Source organism: Monopterus albus, unplaced genomic scaffold, assembly GCF_001952655.1.
Source record: "Monopterus albus unplaced genomic scaffold, M_albus_1.0 scaffold189.1, whole genome shotgun sequence".
Taxonomy (NCBI): domain Eukaryota; kingdom Metazoa; phylum Chordata; class Actinopteri; order Synbranchiformes; family Synbranchidae; genus Monopterus; species Monopterus albus.
Genome location: NW_018128069.1, coordinates 707496 through 720836, shown reverse-complemented (window position 1 = coordinate 720836; position 13341 = coordinate 707496). Strand labels below are relative to the sequence as shown.

At 43.8% G+C, this 13341-nt stretch overlaps 2 protein-coding genes across 4 annotated transcripts in view; both read left to right on the top strand.

The window, feature by feature from the left end:
- The window catches only part of LOC109970098 (histidine N-acetyltransferase-like), an 11709-nt gene extending 7489 nt beyond the window's left edge, over positions 1-4220 (top strand). For all 3 annotated transcript variants that reach the window (XM_020617435.1, XM_020617434.1, XM_020617436.1), the window contains 3 exons: positions 2552-2671; positions 2911-3135; positions 3443-4220. In XM_020617435.1, coding sequence (XP_020473091.1) covers positions 2552-2671; positions 2911-3135; positions 3443-4000 — 903 coding nt within the window. In that variant the 3' untranslated portion in view covers positions 4001-4220. The remainder of the gene's footprint in view (positions 1-2551; positions 2672-2910; positions 3136-3442) is intronic.
- A 2506-nt stretch (positions 4221-6726) lies between these two features.
- slc39a3 (solute carrier family 39 member 3) overlaps positions 6727-13341 on the top strand; it is a 7719-nt gene continuing 1104 nt past the window's right edge. Inside the window, exons 1-5 of the mRNA XM_020617424.1 lie at positions 6727-6901; positions 9216-9497; positions 10372-10502; positions 12897-13302; position 13341. The exon at position 13341 is cut by the window's right edge and continues 1104 nt beyond it. Of these exons, the coding sequence (XP_020473080.1) occupies positions 9272-9497; positions 10372-10502; positions 12897-13302; position 13341 (764 nt within the window). The 5' untranslated portion in view covers positions 6727-6901; positions 9216-9271. The remainder of the gene's footprint in view (positions 6902-9215; positions 9498-10371; positions 10503-12896; positions 13303-13340) is intronic.

Below are 13341 nucleotides of genomic sequence, written 5' to 3'. Positions count from 1 at the left end.
GTTTGACAATTCAGCCCAGCTCATCCGAGTTGGAGGCCGGCTACGCTACGCTACTGATGTTGAACCTGAGATGCTTCATCCCGTTGTTCTTGATCCTAAACATAAGATCACTCAGCTTCTCATCCAGCACCATGACGATCTCCTTCACCACCCAGGAAGTGAACGGGTCTTCGCAGAGCTGAGAAGAAAATTCTGGATTTTGAGGGGAAGGGAGGCAGTCAAACGACATCAGTATCGTTGTACCGAATGCCGAAAATGGCGTGGGAACCCAAGACACCCTCGGATGGCAGATCTCCCTCCGGCAAGGTTGCGCCTTCTCAAGCCGGCCTTTTATTCCACAGGAGTAGATTGCTTCGGTCCCTACCGTATTAAGATTGGTAGGAGAACCGAGAAAAGATGGGGAATTATTTTCAAGTGTATGACTACTAGGGCAGTTCACTTGGACCTTCTTTCTAGCATTGACTATGACTCCTTTTTGGTGGCTCTGAGAAGCTTGGGGCACGCCGAGGCAAGCCCTTTGAACTGCTATCAGATCAAGGCACTAATTTTAAAGGTGGAGAGCGTGAACTTCAAGAAGCATTTACCTCACTTCAGCCTGGACTTAAAGATCTCCTTTCATCTCAACAGATTAAGTTCACCTTTAATCCACCAAGCGCTCCCCATTTTGGTGGCTGTTGGGAGAGAGTGATAAGGTCACTCAAACAGGCACTTCAAGTCACCATCGGTGAACAGTCGGTCCCTGAAGAGGGAAAAGATGGGGGATTATTTTCAAGTGTATGACTACTAGGGCAGTTCACTTGGACCTCCTTTCTAGCACTGACTCTGACTCCTTTTTGATGGCTCTGAGAAGATTTGTGGCACGCCGAGGCAAGCCCTTTGAACTGCTTTCAGATCAAGGCACAAATTTGGCGACATAGTCAACTGCTGGCGGACCACTTTTGGAGGAGTTTCATCCGTTTCTACCTGCCAGGCCTCCAGACACGTCAGAAGTGGTGCTCTGACTCTCCCAACCTTCAAGTTGGGGATACAGTACTGGTTGTTGACCCCCAGCTACCTCGGGCTAGTTGGCCTATTGGACAGATCATCCAGACTTCACCTTCACCTGATGGTAAAGTAAGGACTGTCGAAGTGAGGGTAAGGGATCGCTCCTACATTCGACCTGTCTCCAGGATCATCAGCCTTCCTAAAGTGCCAGACCATTAACGTTGTGTAACGGCATTAGGCCTTTTCTATATGTGCAGATTTTCTCACAAAATCTGGGGGCGGCTGTTAAAAGGGTAATGTCATTTGGACTATTCCATTTCCTCCCCTCTTGTTTCTCCCCCCGCGAGTGGTATGTTCCAGTTCTCAGAGTGTGTCACATTAGCCACCGTGTGAGGGGCTAAATAGCACTGTGTTCGGAGTTCCAGTTAGTCGGAATGTATTACCAAGTTTACCCCCCTTCTGGTGTGCATCCATGAACATAACCACACCTCCGATATGTGGAATAAAGTTGTGATCTAATAGTCACTTCAGTGGTGGGCTGTGCTTTAAACCCAAGTCCAAGAGAGGCCAAAGTCAACCATCTTTGTTTTTCAGGAGTTTTTCCTCTCCATTGTCACCAAATGCTGCTAAAGGTGGATTTGGTGGGTTTTTTCCTATAATACTGTAAAATATTATGTAAAGTACCCGGACATGATTGTTGTTCTGATTTGGTGCTTTACAAATAAAAATGAACTGAAATGAAGTCTTCCTGCCTTGTATGGTAATTTTCCAGCTGTTACAATTGGGGTCTTATTTTCGTAGCCTTGGGCTTCATTTCTCCTGTCACACCATAAACCCAAATCTCAAAAAGTACTTTGAGTACTACGGTTTTATTACTGATTTTAAAAAGTGACAAAACAACCAAAACCTCAGCTGCAATAAACCTGAATTATCTTTCTGTTACTTAAACAAATTCAGAACAGCTTCCAATAGTTGACAAGATACAAGTGAACATTCAGTTCAATCAGCAAATGCCCATAACTATCCAGGTTAATCATTTACATTTATTCTTGGTAGTAAAGCAGTGTCAGGTTAATTTGTCTCTGAAAGAGTTTGAACACAACCTGAGCATTGTCACCATCATGAAGGAGGACTTATTGCAGAACTGCTGGATTAGACTGGCTTAGTTCAAGACAGGTGTACCTAATAAATTGTTCACTGAGTCTATATACAGTTCTCACTACTGTTAGCGAGAAAAAGTGTCTATTGGTGTAAATGGGAACAACCTTACACAAACGACAGATGTGGTATTAAAGTTGCCAAGTTATGCAAGTTGTATTGTTATCATTTTGTACATGCTGTTATTTGTATTAGCTCTAGCATGTGTTATTAGCATATGTTAATAGGCTCAGTTATACTTAATAAACTAATTAATGCAAACATAACATATTAATGATGAGCATGTTGCTAATAATAATATTTAAATTTAATACAGCTCAGGATGACCTGTTTCCCCAGTGTCACCGTCTGCTGCCCTAAAACATGAGTTCTCATTAACAGTGACATTGACAGTGTGTTTATGGTGTAGGTCCTGAACCTCTGCAGCAGTGATGACTACAGTGGGATGGACTACATGGCTGCCAAGTTCCAGCACTGGCTGCAGGAGCCTGGACGCCTCGTCTTCATCGCTAGGATGAACAACAGAGTGGTGAGGACTGAATGAAGTCACGGCATTTAAAGGCACAAGTTCTTGCATTGTGCCCACAGCATCTGGTTTTCTTTACGTTTTGCTAAATGTCAAACTTTCACACTATAGTTTCCATGTGTCTACATTTTGTTTTCAGTGTGCTTATGTGAAAACTAAAAAAACTGGATGTCAGCATAAAAACAAAAAATATCCCAAGCCAAAGTCCAGAGTGTCAAAGTTCACCTGTGTGTGACCTGTAGGTGGCGCTGGAGTCTGCACTGCTGGTGGACGGTGGTCAGACGGTTGTGCATCAGGGTCTCAGGGTGGCACCTGATTTGAGACGCCGCGGCATCGCCGGCGCCATCCAGAGGCACGTGACTGACTATGTCCGCCACCATTACCCAGAAGTCTCTGCTGTCAGGCTGGCCCGTGGGAATCAGCCTTCACCACAGACTCTGGCTAAGTACAGAATCATAGCAAAAGAGGTGAGTCACACTGTGAAGACAACTGTTTGTGTTAACCCCCAAACCCCCCATGTTTTTCCAAGTTTTGCTTGTTTGGTCTTTAGTGTAGGTGTACCAGCCAAGACGTGGACTATTCAGTATTCCAAAGAGAACTTTAAAAACCATCAGTTCCTAGGACTTACTTTCTTAAATATATTGCTCCATAGCATGATTGGTAATCATAAACTGCTCAGGGTATTTTTAAGTAAACCAGACAAAGAATCTGTTCAGCTCTTTTATTTCCACCTCAGACCTGAGCTCCTGGTCTTCACTGTGTCGCCCTCTGCAGGCCATCTTATCTCTGTGCTGTGAGGTGACTGACCTTGGCCCCTTTGTTGCTGAGCTTCAGTCCAGACTTCCCTGCCAGACTAACTCCTCCTCCCACAGCCTGGTCATTCTGGACCAGCAGCAGGCCGAGATGCTAATCTTGTCAGACCATGTGGTTTCCAATTTGCTGCCCAACAAAACCATCATCAATGACTGGGAGCCTCTGAAGCCAGTGCAGGCCAACCTGGAGGTCCTGCGCCGCAGGGGGTTGACATGGATTGCCGATCATGAACTGGAACCCTCTGCTGTCAGCCTGTGCACCACACCATATGCCGTCCCCTACCGCCATGATGCCCTGCATCTTCATATTAACATCTTTGGCCACAGTTTGGCTTCAGTCTGCGCTGTGTTTCTGGCTCAGCTTGAAGCTTTGCTGCCAAGTCTCCAAGGTTACCTGATCTTCTACACCTACGTTGACCCTGAGGTTTGGCCCGGGCTACGCCAGTTCTGCCAGAACAATGCCAATGTGTCTTTTTTCAAGGACTACTGGGAGGAGGTCATACTGGAGGCAGACCTCTGAATCACACGCATTTGAGACTGACCAGTAGAAGAATTCTTAGGCTTTTGGTGATTCTTCAGCAGGCTCAAGCTTCATACTGGAGGCAGACCTCTGAATTACAAAAACAGGTCTGTCTCCAAATATCCAAGTGAAAACCAGGGAAAGTTGATTTCCAAAGTAGCCCACAGATGGTTGAAGCTCCTTGGATACAATAAATGATTTTTTCTAAATGACGTATGAAATATTTTTAATGGATGCTTTTGATTAGCATAAATAAATAGAAAATAAATTTAATTCTGCTTTCCTTTTTGTGGCTCCATGTACGCATATAAAGAAAAGCATGCAGTATGTCTTAATATTGTTAAAACTAATTGTGCAGCCTTACTTACTGAAGAGCTAAAAACATTTAAAAATTGTTGTACTCAGATTGATTTGAAGTCCTTCCCAGTGTTCGCAGTGCTCTCCAGTGTTTTTACCTATCATTAAAGCTTCTTTCCGCTGCCTGAGTTCAGTTAACTCAGAGTTAAGCTTGTGCGTGATGACTATAAAAGTCATTGGAGCTTTGATAATAAGATTCATCATGACAGCAGGTGGATAAAGAGCAGAGCCACCCTGTTAAATCAGCAGTAGGTAAAGAGCCTGAACTGGAGTGAAGAAACCGTCAGTAAGCCCAATCATTCATTTGTTTAGCAGACTTGGATTTCTTTAATAGATGGTAACGGGCTGGGATCCTACTGTTTGTTACATTCATCTAAATAGGCTGTATTTATTCAGCTGTAAGCTGATGGGAACATGAGATGGGAACGTGGCTCGCTACAGCTGTTCTTGTGCAACTACACCACCTCAGTAACCCAATTAATGCAAAACACGTTTCTTATTTATTATGGGGACTTGAGGACAACACTTGTCTGCATGTGAGAGGAAGCTAAAGACAGAAGACATCTGAAAGCACCAGTCAGGGAGAATAAAGCCATTGTGAGCGACAGTGGATGATTTGTTGACAGGCAAATCAAACTGGGGCTTGACAGTCAAATTAATCAATGTGAAATCATTTCACAATGATTAATTTCACTGAAATGCAAAAAAATGTGCAACACAGGGTCAGACCTTTATGCCATAAAAACAATGTTCTTAATGTTGAAATATTTTCATAAAGATTAATATCTCTACATTTTTACCTTTATCTGTAGTTATTTCAAGAAAAATATAACTTTATGTCTAGTAACGCCCATGGCCCTTCAAAGTAAAGTAGATCTTCAGAGCTACAGTTACCTATAAAAGACAAAGATGCATAAAAAAAGATAAAGAACTCCTGCACCATCACGTGTATTGGTGCTTTAATCCATCAGAGCCTGCAGGGTTACATTTCATATTACACATGAGAACTACGGCAGCCTAAATCTTGTTTTAACGTTTCATATTAAAACCATATACTCTGTTCGTTTTTACAAGATACTTTCGGGTTAAAACGTTAGAGACAAACCTTATATTTTAACTGTACTACTTGTATTTGAAAACTTTAGCTGCTTTTCAGAATCAGATGACTCAAACAAGAAACAGTCTGGTGTGATATGTTGTTGTTGACAGTGAAGTTTTACATGTAGTGGACGTGCAGCGTTTGACCTCTGACTCTGGTTAACATGTGATGAAATAGCCGTCACCCTAACTTTTCCTGGATTTGTGTTCAGCTACGGGATCAGCAGCACCTCCTCCCAGCTGCACGTCAGCAAGTCAAACACAACAAGGCCGGAATGCAAGCCATTTGACCGTCAAAATAAAAGCACGGAACGTCGCTGTAAAGGAAAGGGCAAATTTCCTTACCTGTAACGAACGTGACTGCTTTATTGTTGGAGATTGGTTTCCAATAAATTAAGGTATTGGTTGGTGCTATTATGAAAGCAAAAATAATGTGTTCTGGCAGTTGTCAGTTAATATACAGTGAGGAACAGAAGTATTTGAACACCCTGCATTTTTGCAAGTTCTCCCACTTATGTTCAGCAGTGCAAGACAAATAAATTCTTTAAAAATCATACAATGTGATTTTCTGAAAAAAAAAATTAAATTCTGTCTCTCAGAGTGGGAATGCACCTACAATATGAATTTCAGACCCCTCCATGATTTCTAAGTGGGAGAACTTCAACAGAAGTTCAAATACTTCTGTTCCTCACTGTAATCTATATTTTATTATAAAACTATACATAATTTCTGTGAGGATAAAAAGTGATGAAAAGAAAGAAAATTTCTCTCACAGCATCAAACCAAGGTCTGTCACTTTATTTTACAGATCCTGTAACTGCCTGAAAAGAACTGGCACAGCAAAGCCCACATATTTAACATTGTAGTCAGCATATAAACAACAAATAAATAAATAAAACAAAGACATCCAAATGTTCACCTGGTACACAGTGTGCAGCTGGTGGCCTAAGCTTTCAAATAATTCAATGTAATTAAGTGCCTACATGCAAGCATACAGTTTCATATGTTTCTAAAAAAAATCTTTGAGTGAATATTTTAAACTTAACACAGCTATCTAAAGTCAAATTAGTGTTTGTTATAATTATTGTAATTTATTATAATTATCTCATAAAAGTACCAAATTACATAAGATTTTGAGGAAGCCTTCTGGGAAATTACAACAAATTGCAAGAAAATAATGTTTCGACTCGCTCTTTTGTAATGGCGAATGCCACCCACACGCATTTATTTTGAAAACAGGAAGTGTGGTGTGTTGCCTGACGGCAGCTCCATCATGGACGTATCAGCTGATGGGAACTGACTCACCACTTCCCGGACAACATAAAACTTCATCGAGCTGTGATCAGTGGAGGAAAACAAACACTGAACTGTGTTTTATCGAACAATCTCCAGTAGAACCAGTTTCTACTGAGGAGGATCCTTCGGAGCTGTTTAAGCTGGACTCAGGTAGGAGTGAGGCTTTATTACGGAGCGGAGGATGAGAACATGCTGGCCCAAGTTTCCACGTTACCAGAAAGGCACATGCGGGGTCACGGTCTCCGTCCGAGGCGCTCCGGTTTCTCAGATGCGGGTTTGGAACCGTTCACACGGTCCAGTTAGGAAACCCAGTTCGATCCCGTCAGAGGTCAAAACCATGTTACTGCTCCACCGGAGTCAACACAGTCAGGACATTTATCCTGTAAATGAGCATATGTGTGGGAGATTCTCGATTTTGTGTTTTTCACCCTCGCGTTTCTGTGGAAATCTGTGATTTTTAAAGCTGATATCTGTCATATTTGATGTAGGGTGTGATGTGTAGGGTGGGCGCAGCTAAAATGGGCCAAATTAGACCAGGGCGTCGTCGCTCTCTGAAACTTCACAACCAGCCGGAGTGACCGACTTCACGCTGCTGCTGCATCACTCGACGTGTATCAACAGGTCTGATCAGTCGGAGGCTGCTGATGTGGACAGAGTTGGTTCAGGTCTCTCAGAGAAATGGTTTTTAAGCCAGCATGACAGATTTCACTAACAAGGACCAAACTAATATAAGTAAGATTACCAACAGAGAAAAATGTTTCTAAACAATGTCTGGAGAGACTCTCTCAAATGAAGAAGTTGAAATTGAAGGAAAAAATGTTAAAAAGAAAAGAGAAAAGGGAAAAACCCAGTTTTAGCTACTGGCCCATTTTAGCTGAGCTACCTGAGCTAAAGTGGTCGGTAGTGTACTAATATTTTTGATACTTGGAAAATCTGAAAAATGTTTGACATGGGCATGAAAGGCACAGACATAAACAGACACACATTCACATGCACACACACCACTTAATGTTTAATTGCAGTCTTAAAGGAATTATATATTCAGTGTTTTAATGCATATGTTTTATGGCACACAGATGTTAAAATTTAAATAATTTCAGCTGAAATTGTTGTGCTCTCAGCTTTAACATCGGCCCCTTTACCAGGGTATTGAGTCGCAGCTCAAGAGGTCGCCCGCTGACACTAACTCCCACAGTCCTTCCATCCACTATCTATATCGCTTATTCCTGAACAGGGTCGTGGGCGGCTGGAGTCAATCCCAGCTGACATTGGGCGAGAGGTGGGGTTCACCCTGGACAGGTTGCCAGTCTGTCACAGGGGCTGACATGTAGACAAACAACCACACACACTCACACTCACTCCTAGGGGCAGTTTAGAGTCACCAGTCAACCTAAGCTGCATGTTTTTGGACTGTGAGAGGAATCTGGAGTACCAAAACAGTTCTATGTGTTCACATTTATAACAAGTAAACATTTGGGAGACTGGGGGCAGTTTCTAAAATCATCATTAAATTTCATCCAAAGCCCATTTCAGCTGACTCCAGCCTACACAGCAGAGCTGCCTGGATGAGCCCCGTGGCTGCACATCATCATTATTACTCATTAATCTGAACTGTGGAGCGCCCCAAAACAGAAGGTGGTAAAAGATCAGACAAGTCAAAAATAGAAGTCAATATCTCAAAACCTGATATTGTTAATTAAATAATCAACATGGAGTGTAAGGAGAGCACCGGCTCCTCCCTGCAGCTACCGACCTCCCAGTTCTGGTTATTTTATTGCCCTGTTATAAATATATTATTGTTTATAAAAAAAATTTTTTTTTTTTAAATTCTGACACTTTTGAACTTCACTTACACCTAACACTTTGCAGTTTTATTAATAAGACCCTCTGTCTCCACTCCATATACCATATAGGAAATCAAAATGTTTTTATAGTTACATTTTTCTGTCGTGCTCACGTGGGCGTCCGAGACGATGCAAATGTCCAGGCAACAGATAAAGTCACTTAAACGTCTTGCGCAACAGAATTCATGACTCTGTTATAATAACTTCTAGAATAATAACATGATGATATAACATTGCGTGTGTCTGTATCCTCTGCCACTACATGATGATGAGTTCTAGGTAAATTGTGACTTTTTTTAAATGGGTCTTACTGCGGTTAGCCTCAGGGTGCAGGCGCTCACTGTTCAGGCTTTAATAGGACTGTCTGTTTTTGTTAGACTGTCTCCCAGACTAACACAGGAGCAAACTAAAGCCTGGCCAACCCTGCAGAGCAGTCTGAAACCACGCCAGCGCCATGAGCACTGAATTTATATGAGAGCTAACGAGGCCATGTTTGTAGATAAATAACACAGCTGTTTGTACCAGAAAGAGGTCAGAGGTCAGAGAAACAGTTCTGTGAGCCACAAAACACAGAGGATCTCTGCACATGTGATTTAATCTGTGCTGTATCTGTCCGACAGGCTCAACTGCTGTGTGACGCCATGGTGGGTGTCTACTCCCCCTCTGTCTAACTCACATGTGCAGAGGAACCAGGTTAAACATGTCTGTGTTGGATCAAACTTCCTCCTCTGACCTCCTGTCCTCCAGGAGGGAAACAGCAGTGCTGCAGGCCAACCCGGCCAACGTCCCTATTCTGGATATCAAATTGGGAGCACTGGTTGTGCTGTTGTCCATCACACTGCTGTTCGGGTTCGCCCCTCTCTGCATCATCCGAGGGGCGGGGCGCTGTAGTGAGGACCCAGGTAAGAAACCAAGGCCATTCTGGACAGAAATCTGAAAAGGAGTCTTTGTATGTTGTCTCAGTGTGGCTGCTGTAGAGTCTGATAGAGCCCTTTGTGTTTATGTGGATGATTACAAAGCACCTCCACTAGGGGGCAGGCTGGGGCCAGTCATTCCTGACAGAAAACAGAATGTCTGAACTTTCTCCCATGATTGTGTTGATCCAACGCTGCTGCTGACTTTCTGCCTCCACCACTCAGGGGCTGAAGTGCACATCTTAGCTTTAATTGCTGAGGACGTGCAGAACCAGCACTTCCTAGGAGCAGGATATGTGAGGTCGCCATGATGTGAACGTGTAGTTAAAAGTATATCTGCAGTTTTAACTGTCAAAATGATTAACTTTACATTAGTGCTGCAAATGAAGGGATTAGATTAAGCCCCAGACAAACCGGAAGGCTTTTATTGTGAAATGGATGAAGATAGTAGTCTTTTAGAGCTAAACCCATAAACTGTGAATTCACACTACAGCTAGAAGAAAGTTGGACTGGAAATATCATCAGTTGTATTTATAAACCAGTGGAAAATGGGAACAAAGGCTGGTCTCTAATAACAAAAGCCTGGTTTGGGAAATAAAGGCAGTCTTACCATGTGTAGTATAGAGTATACTGTGCTAGTACACTGAAAAACAGTGCATCTCTTGGCCTCTTCAGGACTCTGTGTGTTTCACACACATGTTGAGCTAATTGTTTATTTGCCACTCAGCTTTTCTACTTCCTTGTATTGCGATGAAAGCTCCACCTGCGGAGCAGTGTCTGTGATCCAGCTTGTAGATCTCAAACCACAGGCTGCATATTGAGTCTGCAGGTGTCAGGCTGACCCCACTTGTTGATGTTGCAGATCTGCGGCGCAGGCTGCTCAGTTTGATCAGCTGTTTTGCTGGAGGAGTGTTCTTGGCCACCTGCCTGTTGGACCTGCTGCCAGACTACCTACAGGGCATCACCGAGGCCTTCAGCCACGCTGGGATCACAGTAAGATCGCAGTCCACCCTCCTGTTCAGTCTGGCTCCAAAGTCAATATTTGACCCTCAAACAAAAGCTCAAGTTTTTCCTTCCATAGCAGCCGGACTTTGCCCTGAGGTGTCCTGTGGATGACACTGGGAAACAAGGCTCATCTAAATAAATATGACCCTGTAACAACCCTCAGTGACTTACACTGTATGTTGATAAGATATGTGCTCATGGCACTTCAGCTGAAACTGAAACTGCCACTGCTTTGCACACAAGAGAAAATTCTGTTAAACACAAGTTTTGGATCAAAGTTTTAAAGCCAGACTGTGGCTGAACCCATAGCCGCAGGCGCCAGAACGTTTCATTTCATTTTCCAAGAGTCTCTTAGTTGCTTGTTTTATATAATTGTTTATGAGGCAAAATGAACCCTTCCAACACCACTGGAGTTTGACCTTTATTAAAAAAACTCAAACAACAAAGGACATAACTTTCTCCTTACCTGTTGGTGAGTGTTTCCTGTCTGCATATTCATTTCTTTTTCCTCGTTTTGTTAATACATGATTGTGTCCTGACACTCCCTCCATCTGCTGCTCTGATGTTTCACTCCAAGCCACAAATGTCAACCTCATGGTGGCGCCACAGAGGAAAACTCTGAGGATCACCAAAGTCCTGAAGAGTCATCCTGGGAGCTCTGTGTGTATCTGTAGTCCTAGACAACCCATCAGATAGTAGTTGAGGTATTTCAGCCGCTGCCGTCTGTGCAGCCACGTCAGTTGAGCTAAAAATGTGATTTAATGAGGAGTTTGTGAAAATTGGGTTTGAGCAGTTTCATCCTGTCAGAGTGAGGAAGAGGGCGGCTGAAGGTCAGAGCCACAAAAGATGGTGCTGGGAAATCTGGTGCATGTGGAAGGCGGGTGTTTGACGGGAATCTCTCTCCACCCTTACAAAACAAACTGTTGAATGAACCTCCAGCTGCTTCAGTGCTTCCACAGGACCGTGTGTGTGTGTGAGACACCCTATCCCTCCTTTTTCTTCCCACACTTCCTGCCTTACACCATATTGTTTACTGTGATTTTATGCGGCCTTCCAGTGCTTTTGGAGGCTGCTAATACAGATAGTCAGGCATTAACATGCTTTTAATTTGAAAAGAACTGTACAAATTATGGAACTACAAATTGTGTTTTTAGGTCTTAAGGCTTCACTAATCAATACGTTTTATATTACCAGTCAGTGATCATATGTTATGTGAAAGGAGCCACTCACATGGTGAATCCCACTTCCTCTAACTGGACACATGTTTCCCTCACTTGCTTCTTAGTACCGCCCATGTAAGATGGAAGGACAAACTGTGAAGAGAGAGGAACCAAGTTTTAACCGACCTGACACGTCCTCGCCTCTGATCCGTCCAATCACAAACTGATTTCAGAGAAAGGGGTGTGTCAGTCTGTAACAGACTTCCATGAAGCCGACACTCGTGTGGCAGACCAGAACAACCCCTGGGTCAAGTGAGGATTGAGGAAGGATAAAATAAAGGAACTCTGCAGCTCTATGGAGCTTTTCAGCCTCTTTTAGCTCCTGGTTTTGGTATTGGATGGTGGAGACCAAGCACAGAGCTAACAGAGAGGGACAGCTGGACTGAGATTCATCAGGTGGAATCAAACACCTGTCTGCTCTGTGGCCAGTCTCAAAACTTTATAAGGTCATTTTTGTTAGAGGTTTGTGTGTGTCAGCTTGTTGTGGAGCTTTTGTGCCCCCAAAGAACCAAAAATCATTAATGCACAAAAAAAGAACAGCAATTTGTCCCACTGACTGAGATGATAAACAATTGAAACAACCACGGTGCAGCAGCAGCAGTAGCAGACAAGTTCATTTAGATAATCAAATGTGACAGAAGTTTTTTTTGTTATTTTAAAATGAAAAACAGTGCCAGCATTTGGCCGCTTTCTGTGAAGGCTGTTCACATTTTTGGCACTAAGTCAGATGACAGTCAGACACTTTCTGTGCGTGAGTGATTTCTTCATCCTTGCATCTGATCTGAATCTACTCCACATCCGCTGATTTCTCACGCATCAGCAGTTTGTCGTCCTGTGTTGACAGAGATGAAAACAGCAGATCAACTTCTGCAGCACTGAAGACATTCGAAATCAGAAATGTGGAAACCCACAGTGCAGTGTGTCTATGAGTCTGCGTGGCAGAGTGCCGTGTGGCACAGGGCTGGTGAAGATGATGTCAGACCTCCTGGTGTTCCTCGGCTATGGTGGCTGCTGCTAGTATTTTAATTTGCTGTCTTCAGTCAGAATAAAAAGATGACGGTAAACCCAAATGCCAACTTCCCGAGCCCTGAGTGAACTACACACACACGCCACAGTTTTAGGTGTAGCTGGTCTAAACTTTGCTCTTCTCCTCTCCTCGCAGCTCCATTTCCCTCTGCCTGAGTTCATTGTGGCCATGGGCTTCTTCCTGGTCCTGGTCCTGGAGCAGATCGTCCTGGCTTTTAAGGACCAGTCATCCTTACACGTGGAGGAGCACCGGGCTCTGCTGGTGGACCCCAGCATCCAGGCAAACAACAGGAACGGTCGCCATCATTCCCATCACTACCATCATGGAGCAGATGACAATGGCACCCACTTCCGCATTGACTATAGCTCTCAGTCTGCCCTGCGTGCCTTCATCCTGGTCTTCTCCTTGTCTTTGCACTCTGTGTTTGAGGGGTTGGCAGTGGGGCTGCAGGAGGAGGGGAAGGAGGTGCTGGAGATCTGCCTGGCGCTGATGATCCACAAGAGCATCATCTCCTTTAGCCTGGCCTTCAAGCTGTCGCAGGAGCGGCTGGGGGGGCGCAGTGGGGGGGCGGGGCGCGCCG